We start from the raw sequence: 17507 nt of genomic DNA, 5'->3' as shown, positions 1-17507 counted from the left end.
AATGCTGTGCTCTTGGAAGGCAACATTGTGCTTAAGTCTATTGTTCAAAGAAAATAAAAATCCAGAAGCCAGTAACCCTGTGTTTTCAACTTTAATTATGAATACGTTGCCAAAATATTTTCCCATGCAGTCTTGCTGTCTCAACATAATTCTGGTCTGTACATGACACACGAGCAGCAATAGCCTGAGATTTTGTTTCTGCAAGGCTGCTGTTTATTACTAACGTCAGGAGCAGTACGAATGTAGCATCAACCAGAATCTTCTCCATTCCGCTTACGTACTCTCTGCATTGCCTCCTGCCTCAGGCTCTTAGCAGGTTCAGATGTATTCCAGCTGCCTTGCCAAAAGTACTGATAATTGACCTAAAATCAAAATGGTTTTTGGTTTTGGGCACAAAGGCAGAGACTTGATGCATCCAGAGTAACTTGAGAGAGGTAGCTCTGGAACATGATACTGCAGAGATCAGAAATAGTCCCCAGTGCAGTTAGGTGAGTTATCGCCGTGTTTTCTGTGTTACCGTACATAAGATACTGGGTAGATGTCAATCCATTTCTGCTACAACATTAGGTACAGCAACTTTCAGTCACCAATGACTTTTTGTTGTTTTTTGTGGGGGAGGATGGGGGAATGTGACCTTTTATGTATTTTCTTGTATTGTTTGCTCTTCTTTTCAGGAATGGCTATTTAGCAGGAATTAATAAGCGACTCTAGAATGCAACTGTGTCTCAATGCTGCAGTTAGCTTATATCTAATGGACTGCTATTGAAACAGAAAAAGTGTTTGGTGTATTTAGTAGATAAAATTTATCTGGCAGAATACGAGTCTTCTGAAGTATTTAAAATCATTAATCTTCTGTTTAGGATTGTATTTTGGGGGTTGTTTTTAGAGAAGGAGGAACAAAATCCATCCAGTCTGGTTGTCTATTCTCAGTATGATGTATTGTTATTGTGGTTTTTGTAGGGTTCACCACTGTTCGACCTTATCAAGCAGTCAAAAGAACGAGAAGGCCAAACTGATCAGCCTGAACCCACTTCCACTCTCAATGTGCCTCTCCACCACAATCACACGGCAGCAGACCTGTAAGTGACATGTGTGCTTGCAGTCTGGAAAAATATGAAGTTAATAACACCCTTAATATTTAAATCCGCTTATGTTCTGTTTTCCTGCTCGTTAGGCTTGGTACTTAGGTTATGTTGAACTGTTGTATTTGCTGCTATTCATTATACATGTAAATTTAGCTGTAAATTCTGAAACATTTTTTTCCAAGCCCTATCAAACTTGTAGTGACAAACTGTTACCTTACTTGCCTAGGAATAAATAAGTCCCTTTAATCAGGTATTTAGTCAATAACTTGAATTTTTAATTCCTGATATGGGAATAAGAGATTACAGTAGCAATTAATTTCTTCTAATGGGGAAAGAGGGAAGAGTTCCTGCAAGTATTGTTCATATGAAATTGTTCCTTTCTTCTGTGAAGTGCTTAATGTGTATTGAATCTCCAGCTATCTTTCTCCTGTGAGATCTCCTAAGAAGAAAGCATCTGGACCTCCTCCAAGTGCTAATTCCACTCCAGATGGGAACTCCCAAACACACAAACCACAGAAATCTACCTCCCTCTCTCTCTTCTACAAAAAAGGTTTGTTGCTTCTGTACATGCTGAAATTGCAAAGTTATCTCTGGTTATTTATCCATTTTGGGTTTTGGAGCTTAACATTTCTTAAAAAGTTGTAATAGAATCTGTATTAAACACCGTGCAAACCCATAGCTGTCACTGGAAGAAATAGGAAAATGATGCCAGGAGGTTAATGCATGCACTCTACACACTGCAAGTTCGAACTGAATACTTGTCTGCTGATTGTAAGAATGGCCGTATGGGCTCAGACGGAGGGTTCTTCTGTCGTAGTATCCTTTTTCCAGTAGTGACCACAAATAGATGTCACGGGAAGCTGAAGAACTGGGCAAGCATATACGGTGCTTTCCCAAGCTTTGACTTTCTCCAGCTTGGGTTTTTTCCTGAGCCTTTTGTGATGTATCCGCTTAGTAATTCTCAGCAGATTTGCATTCCAAATGCTTGTTCAGACTCTCTTGGAATCAACATAGACATACGTGTGCGGCATTGTTTGGTGTGGACTTCTGTGTGTCCACTACCTGTTGTATGAAGAATCTTTTCCACTATATTTTGAACCTGGCTTCTACTATCTTCATTTGATGGCTCGTAGTTCTTGTAGTTGGAGACAGTGAATGTTCAATTGCCATCCTCCATCGTGCTTCTTGTATTTTGTATACCCTTATTATTACCACTTCAGTTTATTTTTCTTCTCTCTTTCTCAAGTGTATCTACTGGCCTATCTTCGACTGCGTACCCTGTTCTTTCGGCTTCTCTCTGAACATCCTGACCTGGAACCCTTGATCTGGACCCTCTTTCAGCACACGCTGCAAAATGAGTATGAGCTTATGAGAGACAGGCACTTGGACCAGGTAACATTAACTTTTTTTTTTTTTCCAAAGCTTAGAAAGACTGTCCTGAACAAAATGTCCCTTATTTATTCCTTAACCATTAGAAATTATAATCCAAGTTTTTGTTTCTCTATTGATTGCTCAAAGGAAAAATTAGTGCTGTCTCTTTGATTGTCTCGGTTTTTTGAAGTACGGGCAGTTACTTACTGTAGGATCTTCAAAGTGCTGTTTACAGCTGTTTTTGAAATAACAGAGAGATCTGTGTTGGCTGATAATGGCTGATCTATGTGTTGTTATTCTACCCTAAAACTGTGACATGTGAAACAAGTTTGAGAAGATATTACTAGCTTCAATTAGTTGATTGCCATACAGAAATGGAGGGAACAGTAGTATACTTATTTTCTGGAAGTTCAGATGAAGTTGAGTTGCGTGCTGGTTCACAGAGCACAGTCTGTAATAGAAAGCTCATCAATTGGTTTCTTAACTTGAAAAGAAGCAGCTGAATTAATTTTCTGCATTTCATTTGTCTTGTCTTGTTTCTTTAATAGATCATGATGTGTTCCATGTATGGAATATGCAAAGTAAAGAATGTAGATCTTAGATTTAAAATAATAGTTTCAGCATACAAGGAGCTTCCCAACACAAATCAAGAGGTATGGAAATTCTTAACGTAGTCTCTGATTAAAAATGTTATAAAATTAATATTTCTCTGTCTAAAACAAAAAACCCCAAACTTGACCATATGAAAGAAAACTTCTGCTTCACTGCATCTCCATTTTGTGGAGGAGAAAACTGGCTCAATGCTAAATGTCTCTTTAAACATCTCTCTCAAACAGTTTGGTATTTCTCCTCAGAAAGCAGACTTCATTCCACCTTTTTGCTTAAAGATACTAAATAATGGTTTGTGATTCTGCTCGGAGACTAGATGAAGATTCACGTCTAGAGCTAATAGGATTTTCAAAAGCAACCCGAGCTCCTTTAAGAGTTGCCAAACTTCCATGGAGCATTAAAGGGAGGAGAAGCAGATAACTTTCTATAGAAGCTTTCAGTAGAAACATGGTTGGATATCAAATAGGGCTGTATGGTTATGTATCAGACAGGTGCGTATGTATTAACGTTGCAGGCTTAATTCTAACATTAAGAAGTTCCCTTCTTAGTGAGGGCCTTACTGTACTTAAATTTTTGCACGAAATAGTAATTAAATCAATAGAAAAAACCCTCACCAAACAATTGATTGAACTATAGGCATCCTTTTAGTGGCAGAATTTCTCACAGTGTATTTGTGCATCTTGGCTAAACTCCAGACTTATGTCTCCAAGCCTAAAGAACTATTTTATCCTCATCAGGTCAGTAATGATTTTTTTTAGCCTTGCAAGATGTGCATAGTAGCAAAGTCTTTTTTTTCCACAATTGTGCATGCCAATTAATTAAGTAGATGCTTCTACTGATGTTCATACATGTTTGGAAAAAAAACGACAATTTAGAACAGTTCTAAATAGTAGTGACAATGGCTTGCGTACAATGCACGTCATCTTAACTCTTATCTAACACACTTTGTGAATGGTTTTATGAGTTTGTCAGATGTAAATTTTTCTTCTTTTTCTTCTGTGATTTTCTCACCCTTTGTAGACTTTCAAACGTGTTCTTATCAGGGACGAACAGTATGATTCCATTATAGTGTTCTACAACTTGGTGTTTATGCAGAAGCTGAAAACAAACATTTTGCAGTATGCCTCCAACAGGGTAAGCTGTTCAGTTGTGTTCAGTATTCATTATTTAATAGAACACGAGTATATAGACAATAGAACCTTATGATTATTTTATTATTTTTGTAGCCTCCCACTCTGTCACCTATCCCACACATTCCTCGCAGTCCTTACCAGTTTTCCAACTCTCCTCGGCGTGTCCCTGCTGGCAATAACATCTACATCTCACCCTTGAAGAGCCCATACAAGTTCCCCGATGGGTTTCAGTCGCCCACAAAGATGACTCCAAGGTCTAGGTAGGTTGCTGACAAGCATTTCTTTGACTAAACTGAAGGTATCTGAGGGATTTTAGTGGAACTAAACTGACTAGTTTGTCAGTAGTCTGTGGTTATTATATCCTATCTGGTTAAAAGTTTGTGTCCTGTATTTGGAATCTTTATTCATGTTTGAGTGCTTTTCTGTTTCAGTTCAGCATGCTCAAAGAGGGGTTTTTTAGGTGTTTTTTTCTTTTGTGTGGTTGGTTTTTTGTTTTGTGGTTTGTTTGTTTTTTTGGTTTTGTTTGGTTTTTTTTTTTTTTTTTTAAAAATAATCATGTCCAAGAGGGGTTTCCTGACCTAGTTGCTGGCTTTGACTCTGAATCACACTCCTGAAAAACAGATGAACTTTGTGTGCTAGTTTAAAGAGGAAATACGTTTTTGGAACAAAATCGTTCAGAGTATTTAGTTGACTGAGCAGAATATTTCAAACTGTTGGCCACTAGTTCTTGGACAGCAAATGTGCCAGTTTCTAGTGGGCTTTTCAAACTAGGATCAAGTGAGCCCCATTGCAGCTGGCCCACTGTGTAGAAGAGTTAAAATATCATTGTCTGATTTAGCTTGAAGCCCACCATGGTTTTGATTAGCAAACACCTAAAGGTACTGATGAAAGAATGATTATCTGGGGTGTCTTCCTGCTGAGAAGGGGCAGGCTGCGGGGGCCTCTGATGCTTGCCAGCCACAGTTTCTTTTCTGTCTCTGTGGCACGGTTGATTTGGCGATTCAGCATTCACTGGCACGGATGGAAACGTGAGGGGTCTCAACCCAGTGAAATGCGGCCTGGGTCTGCGCTGTTAACACAGAGAGAGAGGAAGAGACTTTGTTAATGTCTTAGGCTAAGCTGTGCAAATTAGTGCATATAATTAGTGTTAAATATAGCTTAATCTTATTGTTAAATAGAGCTTAATCTTAAACACTTCTCTTCTTTGTTCGGCAGAATTTTGGTGTCAATTGGTGAATCATTTGGGGTGAGTTTTAACATTTTCAATGTCTGGTCTTGAATGCATGTAACTTTGGGAGGAATGGGATAGCTTTCTGACACTCGTAGAACTGGCCAGTGAGTGTCTCTAATTTAACGTTGTATTTTGTGGGATTTGTGAGCACAAAGATTACAACAGTGTCCTGTTAACTCCTTTCAGATATCCAGACTTCACTTTCAAAATGTTTTGCGTATTATTTTAATTGCTTTGAAATAAGATCTCTTGAGTTCTTAAACTGCAGAGTTTTAGAACTCCTAATTTTTTTAGTGGATAATCTGGCAAGTTTGAGTAGTTTCGGGATTTATTGGCAATTCTTTCCCTCTTTTCATGTAATTTCAGACTTCTGAAAAGTTTCAGAAAATAAACCAGATGGTGTGCAACAGTGACTGCCAGCTGAAACGCAGCGCAGAAGTAAGCGCTGCTCCTAAGCCACTGAAGAGGCTGCGCTTTGATATAGAAGGGCAAGACGAAGCAGATGGAAGGTAAGAGACTGTTTGTGGCTTTTCAGTAAAATGGCAGATATTTGGTTCTCAGGGCTTTCCATCCTAACTTCTTCCTGACATCCTAACTTCTGTGAAATTGTGAACCTTAGTCAATATATTAAATGAGAGATGGTAGCCTAATACTTCTCAGTTAGACACTTTGATGTCAGAAGCAAGGATTTATTGGGTGCCTGTACATCCAGCATCCCAGTGCTACTGCTGAGTGCTAAACCACGCTGTCGTCCTTAGTCAGTCTTTTAAAAAACAAAACCCAAATTTGTTTAGATCTGTGAGAAATCAAGCAGCTCTCTCATGTGGAGAAGAAAAGAGTTTGCATCTTCGTAAGAGAAGGCAATAGCACTGAAATGAACTAGCCTTGTTTAATAGTTAGCTTTACTAGGATGAAATGCTAGGTTTGTCTTGGGTTTTTTTAACTTCCACTTAATCAAATGCTTTCTGTCTGCAGCAAACACCTACCCCAGGAGTCCAAGTTCCAACAAAAGCTTGCAGAAATGAGTGAGTATTTTATTTTTTCATTAACTGCCCAGCAGTGAGTGCCTTGCATAAAACAGTTTGTGCCCACTCGGATAAAGACAGTGCTCAACGTTGATACCAGTCTGGTTAACTTGCTTAGTTGTTTTGTACCTGCTCCATTTAATCTTGAAAATCCAGATTATAAAATGCAAAGCTCCTCAAAAGCCTTTTTGAGGCTATCAAATGGCACAGCAGCATAGAAGATGCTATACTGCACGTGAATAAGAAAACGAGCATGACACATTCTTTCTAAAGACTAGAATTCTTGAAATGGAATTAAGCGCTTGCCAAGGCTTTCCCGTTTCTTCCAGTGACAGACCCTTAGCTGAGAGCTTGCAGGTAGACATCAGTAGTCATTGCAGCAGCATTTAGTTGACCAGAACACTTTTTTAGGCAATTACAGTGTAGTAAAGGAAAATTATATACACGGGAAAATTGTGTGTGATTTTGTAGGTTGCTTTGCTGTCTTTTGTACTAAAATGCCCGAGACAGCTTTTTCTTCTACCACAGATCAGCATTTCTTCCAGATTTTATGGGATCACTTTTCTGTTTTTCAAATAAAATGGAAATCTAGCTCATGGAAAAGCAAAACGCCCTAGTCCCCGCTTCTGAGTTTGTATTTTCCACTCCAAGAAGGGACACACTTGGCCTGACCAGGCATATTCTCTCTCTCTCTGGTGGAATCTGAGCTCTGTAGCTGAGCGGATTTGCCCATGAAAAATTCTTACATGGCAAGCGCTTGTTCATCAGGATAGGTGTGAGTACGGATCCAGGCACCTCTTGTTCATTTTAGGGTAGGGGAAATGTTTCGGTGTTTACCCGTGGCAGAGGTGAAGAAGGGCTGATCTGCTTCACGGCCGGTTGTGTTAGCGTCTCGCTGCGGGGGGAAGGCATTTCCCGGGCAGGCTGGCAGCGGGATGCGGGGACGGCTCAGCCCACAGCGCCTGTCCTGCAGCAGGGCGAGATCTCCCTGCGCAGCTGTCTGTCCCACCTCCAGGATGGCAACGAAGCCAGGGTACAGAAGCAATGAGAACTTCATTGAAGGGGTGGAATGAATTGATGATGTCTGAGATTGAGCAGGAATTGCTGAAGCAACATAGAATTACGTGTTTACTTTTAAAACGTGGGATTTATTTTACTTAGAATAGTGTAATTCAGTTCCCTGTGTCATTACCAATTTTTACAATAATCATGCCCAAAGTAATTCTGAAGAAAGTATTTAATTTTTGTTTTTTGGTTGTTTTGTTTTTTTTTTAGCATCTACTCGAACAAGAATGCAAAAGCAGAAGCTGAATGATGGAAATGATACCTCAGCCAGTGAAGAAAAGTGAGATTCTTCTCAGGACCAGGGGCTGCACTGCAGGCCCTCTTAGCTTGTTTTTGTTTTACAGCCTTCATTAAATGAGTTGCTTTTTTAGTTGCTTTTTTATTCTGAACTGCTAGTTGAAAGTATTTGGACTTTTTAAATTTTTAAATGTTTTTCATGATACTTTGCCTTATGATGTAGCATCTATACAACGTAAGCCACTGAATTTAATTTATATATTTTTTTGAGGATTTTAAAAACCGACTTGGAAGGGGTCTTAGTTCCCTATTGCAACATTACTGATTTAAGCCAATTCAGTCTACTTGGATTGAATTTTTCTGTCTAAAGACAAAATGTTAGCTAGAATGATTTGAAATGCACTAATTTTGTCTCTTAGATTTCATTTTTAGATTTTCATCACTTGCCAATTTTGAAACTGAAGGGCCAGACGCTGCAAAGATATTTCTCTCTCTATGTAATTAGCGCATCAAATTCGCACGAAGTTAAACTGCGCCGCAGTCGTGGGCCTCGCAGAGTCAGGGCCCCCGTCAGAGGGGCAGCCTGAATTCCGAGCGAACTCGCTCCGCAGCCGTACTACCGGAACCCACACTTAGCGTTGTGCAGTCTTCCCTCCCCAGCTCTCCCCGCGTGGTAGTTTCAGAGGGCCGTTGCGCTGTCCCTCGGTGTGAATTTCACGGAGTATGAATCCCACAGGGATTACTCCCGATTCCCACAGATCATCTTCCGAGAAGCCGGAGCTTCGTCGCGTATGCAGAGTACGTGACGTGCACTTTCTTATCTTCTAAATCCCACCTGGTACGCGTAAGACTTCAAAATTCTAACGACGTAGAATTTTCTTGATTTCTTCAAATCTTCACCGCTAACTGCTGCCAAGCCAAACGGCTTCAGAAACGGGCACCGGCCCTGGTCCGTGTCGCCGAAAGCCCAGTGTCTCCGGTTGGGTTCCAGGTGAGAGTAGCCTGGTCTCTGCAAGCACATTGGCCTTCCCGCAGCGGCTGCACAAAAACTTGATGAACCCATGTTGGGAAAATTTAGTCTGCCTTATTTCATCAAAAAGGCAGAGTTTAAGAGGCAGCTTGTGAACTGTTACAACTAGCCAAAAATAAAAAACCCACCCCCAAACAAACCTCAGAACTTTTTTCACCTTACGTGTTTTTAAGTTACTGATTCAGATACCGGGATTTTTCTTGCAATGATAAAGGGTTTGCAAAACAGCCAGTTAAGGAAAGCACATGTTTTACTTCCAGTGGATTAAAACAGAAGCAAATAAATGAAGTCCTGCTTTAAAATTACCCATTTTTATGAAATTTAGCTTTTGCAGCTACTCGAATTAAAGCAGTCATAGTAGAAGAGCATGCTGTTCATTACACAGACATTTTAAAGCAACGTCTTCTCCAGGTAGCTTATTTAGAAATTCTTTAGCTGAACCTAGAATACTTGCGCTAGTACATTTTGAAGATCAGCTCGTGTGTTGAACGGGAGCTAATCCTAGAGCTACTAAAAATTCTACAAACAGCACACTGATTTGTCAGTGAATTTTAAAATAAAATTGAGTTATTTTTTTAGTCTCAGTATGGCTTCAACTTTCTTCCTGAAAAATGTACAGAAGTGTTAGAATATCACGTTTATTTTCTTATTTTTTGCAGAGTTTTACAGACAGAGAGTATGTGTTAACATTGGGGTACAGCGACTGTAAGCTCTCACGGCCATTGAAGTTCTTCCATGATCCTTTGGCTGGAGGGGCAACATTACAGGTCCAGTACCTGAGCAGATTTATTATTTCTTTCCTGTGACGCTGTATCTTTTTGTTCAAATAGACTGAAGGCTTTACATCAAATGTATGATAATATTTTATACAACTAATCAGTTGCCCTCCTTTCAAGATAAATAAAATAGCTTTTAAAGGACTTGTAGTTGGTAATCTTATTTTATTAGATGAGATGGTGATGTCCTGCTGTACTGCACTTCCACCACGATTCTGCAGCTGGTACAAGCAGAGGTCACTCCATTCCCAGTGACTCCCAGCTGGTGCAGAGGTCCAGGTAGCGGTGCCGCTGGGCCCGTAGCTGCTTTCCAAAGTTTCTGTAGGATGTTCTGGAAATGTTGTTCTTGCCAGATCTTTTGTTCCGGGGTCACCACGGGTACCGCTTCTGGCAGACACGGGCCCATGCAGTGGTCTGGGCCACCGTGACGGCCCTGGCAGAGGGGCTTTGGGCAGTCGCTCACAGCAGTTGGTGTCCCATCATTTCACCACCCTGTTTCTCACCGTCGATCCAGGATGCCGACATGCAGGTGTACACTGCTGTGGCTTTCCGGGCCAGGCGTCTGGTCACGGGCAGGTCAGCCTCGCAGGCTCCCCGCTGCTGATTACTGCAGTCTGCAGGTGCCTGTGACTCAGCGCTGCGGAACCGGCAGGGCTGTTCATAGCACCAGCGTGAGAGCACAAAGGGCACCGGCAACCCTCCTGCTCCCTGCCCCCTCTAAAAACACACTGATTTCAGAGTCCTGTTTTGAAGCAGATACATAAGCAAATGAATGCGTAGTGAAACTAAGGGCTCTTTACCAGATTTGGAAATACTTTACTGTTTAAAACCGCTTTTCTTACAGTGAGATCCTGCTGTGTTCAAAACGGGCTAGAACATTGAAACCGCTTCGGGGAAAAAAGAAAATGAGAATTCAGAGCTGGGCCGAAAATGGCGCGGGCATTTCAGGTGCCCGACGGTAAGGATTGCACCACTGCTCGAACTCTTCTGGTCGCAGTGGAGAAAACTTGTCTCTGGCCAAGCTGTGCCTGTAAAGTGAGGTCAGGCGGGACGCATCTCCCAGGGGCCCGTTCCTCTCCATGCAAGCGAAGTGGAGTTTACTCTGTCGGCTCGGCTGTGCAGCCCTCTCGAGATGGATGAGCTGACTCCCAGCCTCTTTCATTGCAGTTTTCTACCTCTTGCGGCCGTCCCCTGTTTCCAAATGCTGTTTGTTTGTTCTTACACGTCACGGGCTGTGTGAGCTGCAGGCTCTCGGGCACAGGAGCGGCTGCTGGGAGATGCCTGTTGTCAAAGGTGGAGCAGCTGGAGAAGATTATGGCTGTGTGACACCAGTGCAAAGTGCAAGCTGAAATGTTTTAAAATGTAACAGGTGAGCTGGTCACAATGTACACTGGCTTCAGAAATAATTCTTGGTGTTTTGAGGACAGTTTTGTTAATCATTAAGTCACTAGAGCATTGATGTCTTTGAAAGGTGGAAACAGACTTATGTAAATTCTCCAGCTCTTTTTTCGCAGACTCAGTTTTCATTCTGCTTACAGATACTTTACCTGGTCGCAGTTATTTCCTGAAGAATGCAAACAGTCTTTAAAATATTTCTCTGAAATATTACCTTGGTTTTATTTCTTTTCCCTCCCCACTACTAACTACATAGTCAAGTCAGTTTACAAGTGTCAAGCTTTCTCTGCTTTTACTGAAAAGAAAGGAAGAAATCCCACTCGTGTTTTTGAAGTATGACGGCATTTTTATTGATGGTCTGTTAAAACCAGGCAAGTTTATAAAGAAACAAGAAATCAAAACAGAATTTTGTGTGGGCTGCAAACTTTCTACTTCATTAGGTGGCAGCCAATGAGTCCTGTCTCCATGGGGTAAATAAATGCTTTGTTTGACAAGGAAAGCCCATGGAAATTGCTTAGATCATATAAAAACAGCAGTTTACATAGTTACCAGGCATCGTAGCAAAACTCTAGAGGTGGGTACTAGATGACAATGCAATGCTGGCTCTTAGCTTCAGTAACTTAAGAGAACCTTTAAATGGCCCTGTCCCTGTCACTCATTTTTCTTTCAAATTCTGTTTGATTCAGAAACTTATCCACCTGCTTCCCCTTCTGCAAAGCAGAACGTCCCTCTTTATTTAAACCCCAGATACAGTTTACGCTTGACCTTATTTTCACTTTTTAACAAATCCCTTTTTGTCTGTGGTGTCCTGAAACAGAACAAAACTTACATCCTTCAGTACTTTACGAAGTATTTAACCTGCAAGATCCACAAATGTGAGTTTGCTGCAGACCATCTCAGTAGCAAAACACTTCCCTAGTTTCTTCTACACTGTCCTATGATCGGGTTCTGAGCACAGGTTTATGTACATGCATCCACATTTAACCACCTAAGGCAGCATGTTTTTTTTAAACATTGACCTTTAAGTGTAAAGGAAAGTGCATGCAACGAAAGATTAAAAAAAAATTAAATAAATAAACGTCTCTGTGGATGTCATACTGTCACATCCAGTGATATCACATAAGATACATCACGCAGGACTAAAAGCCAACGCTGACGCACTGGGTCTTTAGAATCACCCTCATTCAGTCCAGAGATGCTGTTCTCAGAATTACAGGCTTTGTCAACCACTCCGAAATGGCAAAGAAGCTTTAAGGTGTACAATAGGTTGGAAATGATGAGCAGGGAGGAAACAAATTGGAAAAAAGTGTCACTGCTGGTTATATGAAGCCGAAACCGCTTTGCTGAGAAAGCCTGCCCTTTTGGCTGCCACAGCTGCTGGCACGAGCTGGAGGTGGCTGAGGAGAGCGGCATCATGCCCCGGTGCTCTCGCCCTGCTCAGGGGCTGTGGGGAGCCAGGCTCTGCGCTGAGCAGAGAACGTTTTTGATCAGGCAAAGAGTTAAAAACAATCACTTCTCGTTTACAGCTTTGGTTTGGTTCTTTAAGCAAAATCACAGAAACCACTGGAGAGACCTTTTATAGGATGTTTCTCGGGAAGGCCAGCGTGTCCAGGAGGCCATCAGAATGGCACTGGTGCTGGGTCCATCTCCTGGCGCAGCCGGCTGCATGCCAGCGCCGTGCTGTGGATGTGGGGTGGGACCCAGGGTGAGCTGCTGCCCAACGGCTGGGCTGGGGCTGTGCACCCTCCCTCCGTGTGCTGCTACGGCGAAAGCAACGCTGGCAGGAGAGTCTGGCAGCTCTCGAGCCCAGGACTGAAAGGGGCCGAGATGTCACTCCAGCCATAGCCAGCTTAACCAAAACATCAGAATTCCCCAGCCTTGGCTGACGTAGAGCTGTCTCAGGGCTGTGATTTCATGTGGTTAGTGCTGGGCTGTGTCACGCAAGGTTGGCAGAAAAGCTGTGCCCTACCACGATACTGTTTTACTGTCTGCATTTACCTCTATCTGTGTGCCTTAGTCAAGTGCTTTTCAGCACAAACTTATCAAAACTGATCCTTTCCCCAAGGGAAGTTGTGGTTTTGATGAAACTGCGTTATGAACTGGAAAGTTTTTGACCAGTTGTGCTTGAATACAAAATACTGACACAGCTGCTGAGGTCCGGACTTACGCCGCCGGGGGAAGTCGTACCAATCGCTGAGCGGGTGGCAGAACGCGTGTGTTAGCGGTAGATGATCCAATGTATTTCTAGTGAGAGTCTGAGGCCAACGTCTCGGACACGAGTAATTTTTCACCACAGCATTTTCCAAAACAGTTTTCTTATGGCCTTCTTCCTAAGTAAATTCTTCTGCCTGCACGCCTCGCCCTTCCACTCACACCCGCAGGGACTGAAGTGAAGAGAGGCGCTACTCGCTACTTCTCATCTTCTCTGAGAATGTGCTTCTCCTTTTCCTCCTCCTCAAGGAACAGGATTTTTTGAGAAATGACCCTCCAATATAATAAAGGACAGTTATTTCTACTTTACAAATGAGGAAACGAGGCTGCGATCATTTAAGGGAATTAGGTTCTTAGAAACCACGTCTGAGGATTAGAAACAGTCATCGAGGGGTTCTGTGGCACGGCAAGGATCTGAAGGAAGGTCTCATGATCAAGTCTATTCGTGTACTGAGCGTGGTCATCCAGCTTCTTGCCCTTCTCCATTTGTAACATACTACAAAAGGCACTTAAAGCCACTTCACCCAGTCAAAATTTTACGAGAAATAATTTCTCGGGGTTAATTCACAGTTGCCTATTAGAAAATTCAAGCAAATGCTGCATGAGCTCAGCATCTTCTGTCATGGGGCAAACCTCCCTCTGTGCAACACCAGGTGGGGTTTTATCTTAACCCACTTTAGAAATTCAGTTAGAAATTACACATCTGCTTGACCCGAGCTGCCCGGTTCCCCCGACGACCAGTGAAGAGAGAGGGGCATCTCCGGAAGGCAACTCCTCTCGCCTCCAACAGGCACGGCAGGTGAGCGGTACGGTCACCTCGCAGCACTGACCAAACTGCGTATTTGGACAAGGTGTCCTTACTGCCATGTCGAAAATCATGGGAGTTTCACTCTTGCGATTTAATTGTAAGATCCATTTTTATCAGTTCAAAACGATCTTTTTCTCTATTTTTGTTAAGATGATCTACCTGGGGATAGACAGTAACACAGGAATAAACAAACCTCAAGTGGCACTTCGCTTGCCTGGAGCTTTCGGGTTTTTTTTCTTGGTAACAAACAACCAGATGGTTTTCTCGGTACCAGAACACACAGCACAATAATTCACATCCAGACAAATACTGTGAACGCTTCCTGGCTCTTTGGGGTGCCAGGGACCGTGCTTGGGGTAACGGGCAGGAAGATTCTTTCCATTCTGTCTAGAACAATGGACACAAGTGCCCGGAACTCAAAACTGTAATAGCCAGCTGAAGCTCTTCACGGCTTACGTATTTACACTCCACATAAACACCAAGTGAGACATATCCTCCTACGCATCGGGACGCCTCTCCTCCGAATGAATTTACATTACTTGAGCCTATGTTCAGAAAAACAAGTTCGTATCGTCACCAGATGATAAACCAGGCACAAAGAAGTCCGCTATGGTGTGTTAACTTCGTTTGGTGAGAAAAGTATACTATGAAAGTTTTAGCAGCAAACAGCTCAGTGTCCCATAAAATCCAAATGGAGGTTGTTCTTTTTAAAAAAACCCAAAAAACCTCAAACCAGACAGATAAGATAAAAATAGCTTAGTTTTCTGTTTGACTTTAAGTGGGAAAGGGTAGTTACTGCATTAGATTTTTGCTGTTAAATTCTGACTGTTGGCAATGAACTCTGGCCATACACCTATGCTGTAACCATCTTTACAAAACCTGTATGTTAGCGGACTTCTACGCATTTCCTAAGCTGATGGACACGGAGTCTTTCTTTCCAAACCTTCGCACGTTCTGACCATGTGTAAGTTCTCCAAAGGAGAAGTATTTTCAGGAGGGAAGAGGACGTGCTCTTCAGGTTGGTGGTAGTCGGACCTCAGTTTCGGAATGCTCCCACTCTGCTTGCTTTGCTAATGAAATTTTTCAGGAGGTCGTGGTCCATTTCTGCAAAGCCTTGAGTTTGTGTAACAACAGTTAAATGGTTTATGCAAAATCTGAAGCAAAATTCTTCCAAGTCCTAGGAACAAATTGAGGTAAATTGTAATACGAATGAGTGATAGCAAAATTATCATGTTTTTCTGTTGCAAATCTGTCATTTAGTAAGCACAGAATATACCAGGTTGTTCAGATTACCAATCCCTTTTCTGATCAGTTTGATTAGATCACAAATGATGGGATGAAAGCTGTTCATACAAACTGTTCAATAACCCCCCCCTCCAAGAAAACAGGAGTAGCCACCTAAATTGACTCTAGAACTCCATCACATTTACTGAGCTCTCTAGAAAAGTCATTAACAAGTAAAAGCATCAACTTTCCCCATACACAACTACTAGAGCAGCAGTAAGTCCTTTCTTTTCCTCCCCACACTGAATTCAGCAGTGGTCCTGTGAAAAACAGCAGATGTCCTAGTCTTGCTGAAAATCAAAGCAAAATGTGATGTAACATCCGATGGCGCTCCCTGAACACGAACTGGATGTTAGGATACGTGTGTCTTTCCTGGTCAGCCTAGGAATTGTGTGTCCCTGTCTAGGAACTGGGATTCCTGGATAGCAAGAACGGTTCTGTCTTGTCGTGGTCTGGCTGTAGCAGGATGTTGAGGTATTCAGCACAGGACAGGTACAAGCCGTTCAGCCATACAACCATGCTTTAACGCAGCAAATTTTGCCCACTCGGACTCCTGACAACAGCGGCAATCCTTCTCTCCATGCACTGGGTCAAGCCCCTGTAGCTGGTTCCTACGCAACAGCTTGGTGTTGAAGGAAAATCTGCAGCAAGCAGAGCTGGAGCCAGCAGCAAGGCACATCTAAACTGGCAGTATGAGCCACGACCTATAAACTCTTCAAGGGTTACAGCAACAAGAGGCCTCGAAACCCATGCTGGTTTTATTCTGTATTAATTAACTACACGAACATTGCAGAATTATTACTACTTCTTAAGAGTAGACAGAAATTCAGCAGAATACCTCTGCCTTTCCCTTTGAAACCTTTTCCTTAGATTGGATGTTTCAAGTCTGTTACCCCTGTCAAGATGTAACTAAAGCTTTAACAGAGGCCAGGCGGCATAAAAGAAAAGAAAGAAAGAAAGAAAGGTAGCAACAACGCACAGAAGTTAATCGTCTCTCTCATCAAAAAGTGCTGGAAAAGCAAGAAAAGGAATGAGAATAGAAAAAGAAGAAATAAAAAACATAGGAGAAATAAAAAAATTAGAAGGTCAAAGACACTGACAGCCTGTGTTTCAGCAGGCCTCTGAAATGCTACTGCCAGAACCTGGGTTGTTTTACAGCCACTGTGCAAAACTTTTACATCAAATAAAATGAGCAGCCACGGCCTTTTCTGGCACTGATCTATGAAGAGGACCACAGATATCATAGAATCCTGGTCACTAATTTTGCAATTTCAAGAAATACTGGCTTTTAGTTCTGGCATATAGAAGATGATTAATCTAAAATTTTCCACAGTGTATACTAGAAATATCATAGAATCACAGCATACTTTGGGTTGGAAGGGACCTTTAGAGATCATCCAGCCCAACCCCTCTGCAGTGAGCAGGGACATCTTCAACCAGACCAGGCTGCTCAGAGCCCCGTCCACCCCGGCCTTGAATGTTTCCAGGGATGGGGATTCTTCTCCCTCTCTGGGCAACCTGTTCCGGTGTTTCACCACCCTCACTGTAAAAAAATTCTTCCTTATATAAAGTCTGAATCTACCCTGTTTTAGTTTAAAACCACTAGTCCTTGTCCTATTGCAATGGGCTCTAGGCTTTAAAATCACTTGTAGCAGAAATTCTTTGTATTTTCTGATGACAGGACAAAATATTTTCAAGCATTTTTAATCCTAACAGATGCATACAGTAGCCAAGTCAGTCTTCAGTTGGTCTGATATGTTAATGATGGACGACACAGCACTATAAACTTCCACTTGCAGCGTTCACATTTAATGACAAAAAATTGAGTTAATTCCATCTTTTCAAACTTCCAGAATATCAAGCCTCTTTCACAATCCTTTGGACAGTTTTCTGCTGAAGTGCTGGTACACTGCACATGGCTCTCAAACCGATTTTTACTATATTAATGCAGTACACTACAAGATCCTGGCTTACTTCACAACTCCTTAGACAGAGAGTGTCCCATGTCTTTGACAGAGAGGCGTTCGCTGTGCTGCTCCGAAGCAGTTCTGCTGTAACCCTTTCTGAGCTGTGGACGGAGGGAGGAGGGCAACAACGCGCTCCTGAGGCCGGCGCATGCTGCAACCCGGGGCAGGTGAACCAATTCATCAACTGATGCTTGTGTTACACTATCACATGTTTTGAAAGAATACTAGGTATACAGAATAAAACACTGAATCATAGAAGGAAGAGGAAGATAATAAATAT

General features: G+C 42.2%; 2 protein-coding genes across 11 annotated transcripts in view; one reads left to right on the top strand and one right to left on the bottom strand.

The window, feature by feature from the left end:
* RB1 (RB transcriptional corepressor 1) overlaps positions 1-9711 on the top strand; it is a 90024-nt gene extending 80313 nt beyond the window's left edge. The window contains exons 19-28 of one of the 2 annotated variants that reach the window (XM_075421830.1): positions 961-1079; positions 1502-1635; positions 2332-2477; positions 3005-3109; positions 4086-4199; positions 4292-4458; positions 5414-5444; positions 5796-5938; positions 6405-6454; positions 7730-9711. In XM_075421830.1, coding sequence (XP_075277945.1) covers positions 961-1079; positions 1502-1635; positions 2332-2477; positions 3005-3109; positions 4086-4199; positions 4292-4458; positions 5414-5444; positions 5796-5938; positions 6405-6454; positions 7730-7803 — 1083 coding nt within the window. In that variant the 3' untranslated portion in view covers positions 7804-9711. The remainder of the gene's footprint in view (positions 1-960; positions 1080-1501; positions 1636-2331; positions 2478-3004; positions 3110-4085; positions 4200-4291; positions 4459-5413; positions 5445-5795; positions 5939-6404; positions 6455-7729) is intronic. The other variant, XM_075421836.1, reaches the window with a different exon arrangement.
* A 1571-nt stretch (positions 9712-11282) lies between these two features.
* Positions 11283-17507, bottom strand: part of LOC104336919 (RCC1 and BTB domain-containing protein 2) — a 39694-nt gene continuing 33469 nt past the window's right edge. For 5 of the 9 annotated variants that reach the window (XM_075421900.1, XM_075421889.1, XM_075421849.1 and 2 more), the window contains one exon: positions 17036-17451. In XM_075421900.1, the coding sequence (XP_075278015.1) occupies positions 17236-17451 (216 nt within the window). In that variant the 3' untranslated portion in view covers positions 17036-17235. Of the gene's footprint in view, positions 15154-17034; positions 17452-17507 lie in introns of those variants that run through there. The other 4 variants (XM_075421909.1, XM_075421878.1, XM_075421884.1 and 1 more) reach the window with 2 other exon arrangements.

Source organism: Opisthocomus hoazin, chromosome 1 (genome assembly GCF_030867145.1).
Source record: "Opisthocomus hoazin isolate bOpiHoa1 chromosome 1, bOpiHoa1.hap1, whole genome shotgun sequence".
NCBI lineage: Eukaryota > Metazoa > Chordata > Aves > Opisthocomiformes > Opisthocomidae > Opisthocomus > Opisthocomus hoazin.
This window is presented reverse-complemented; position numbering and strand designations above follow the sequence as displayed.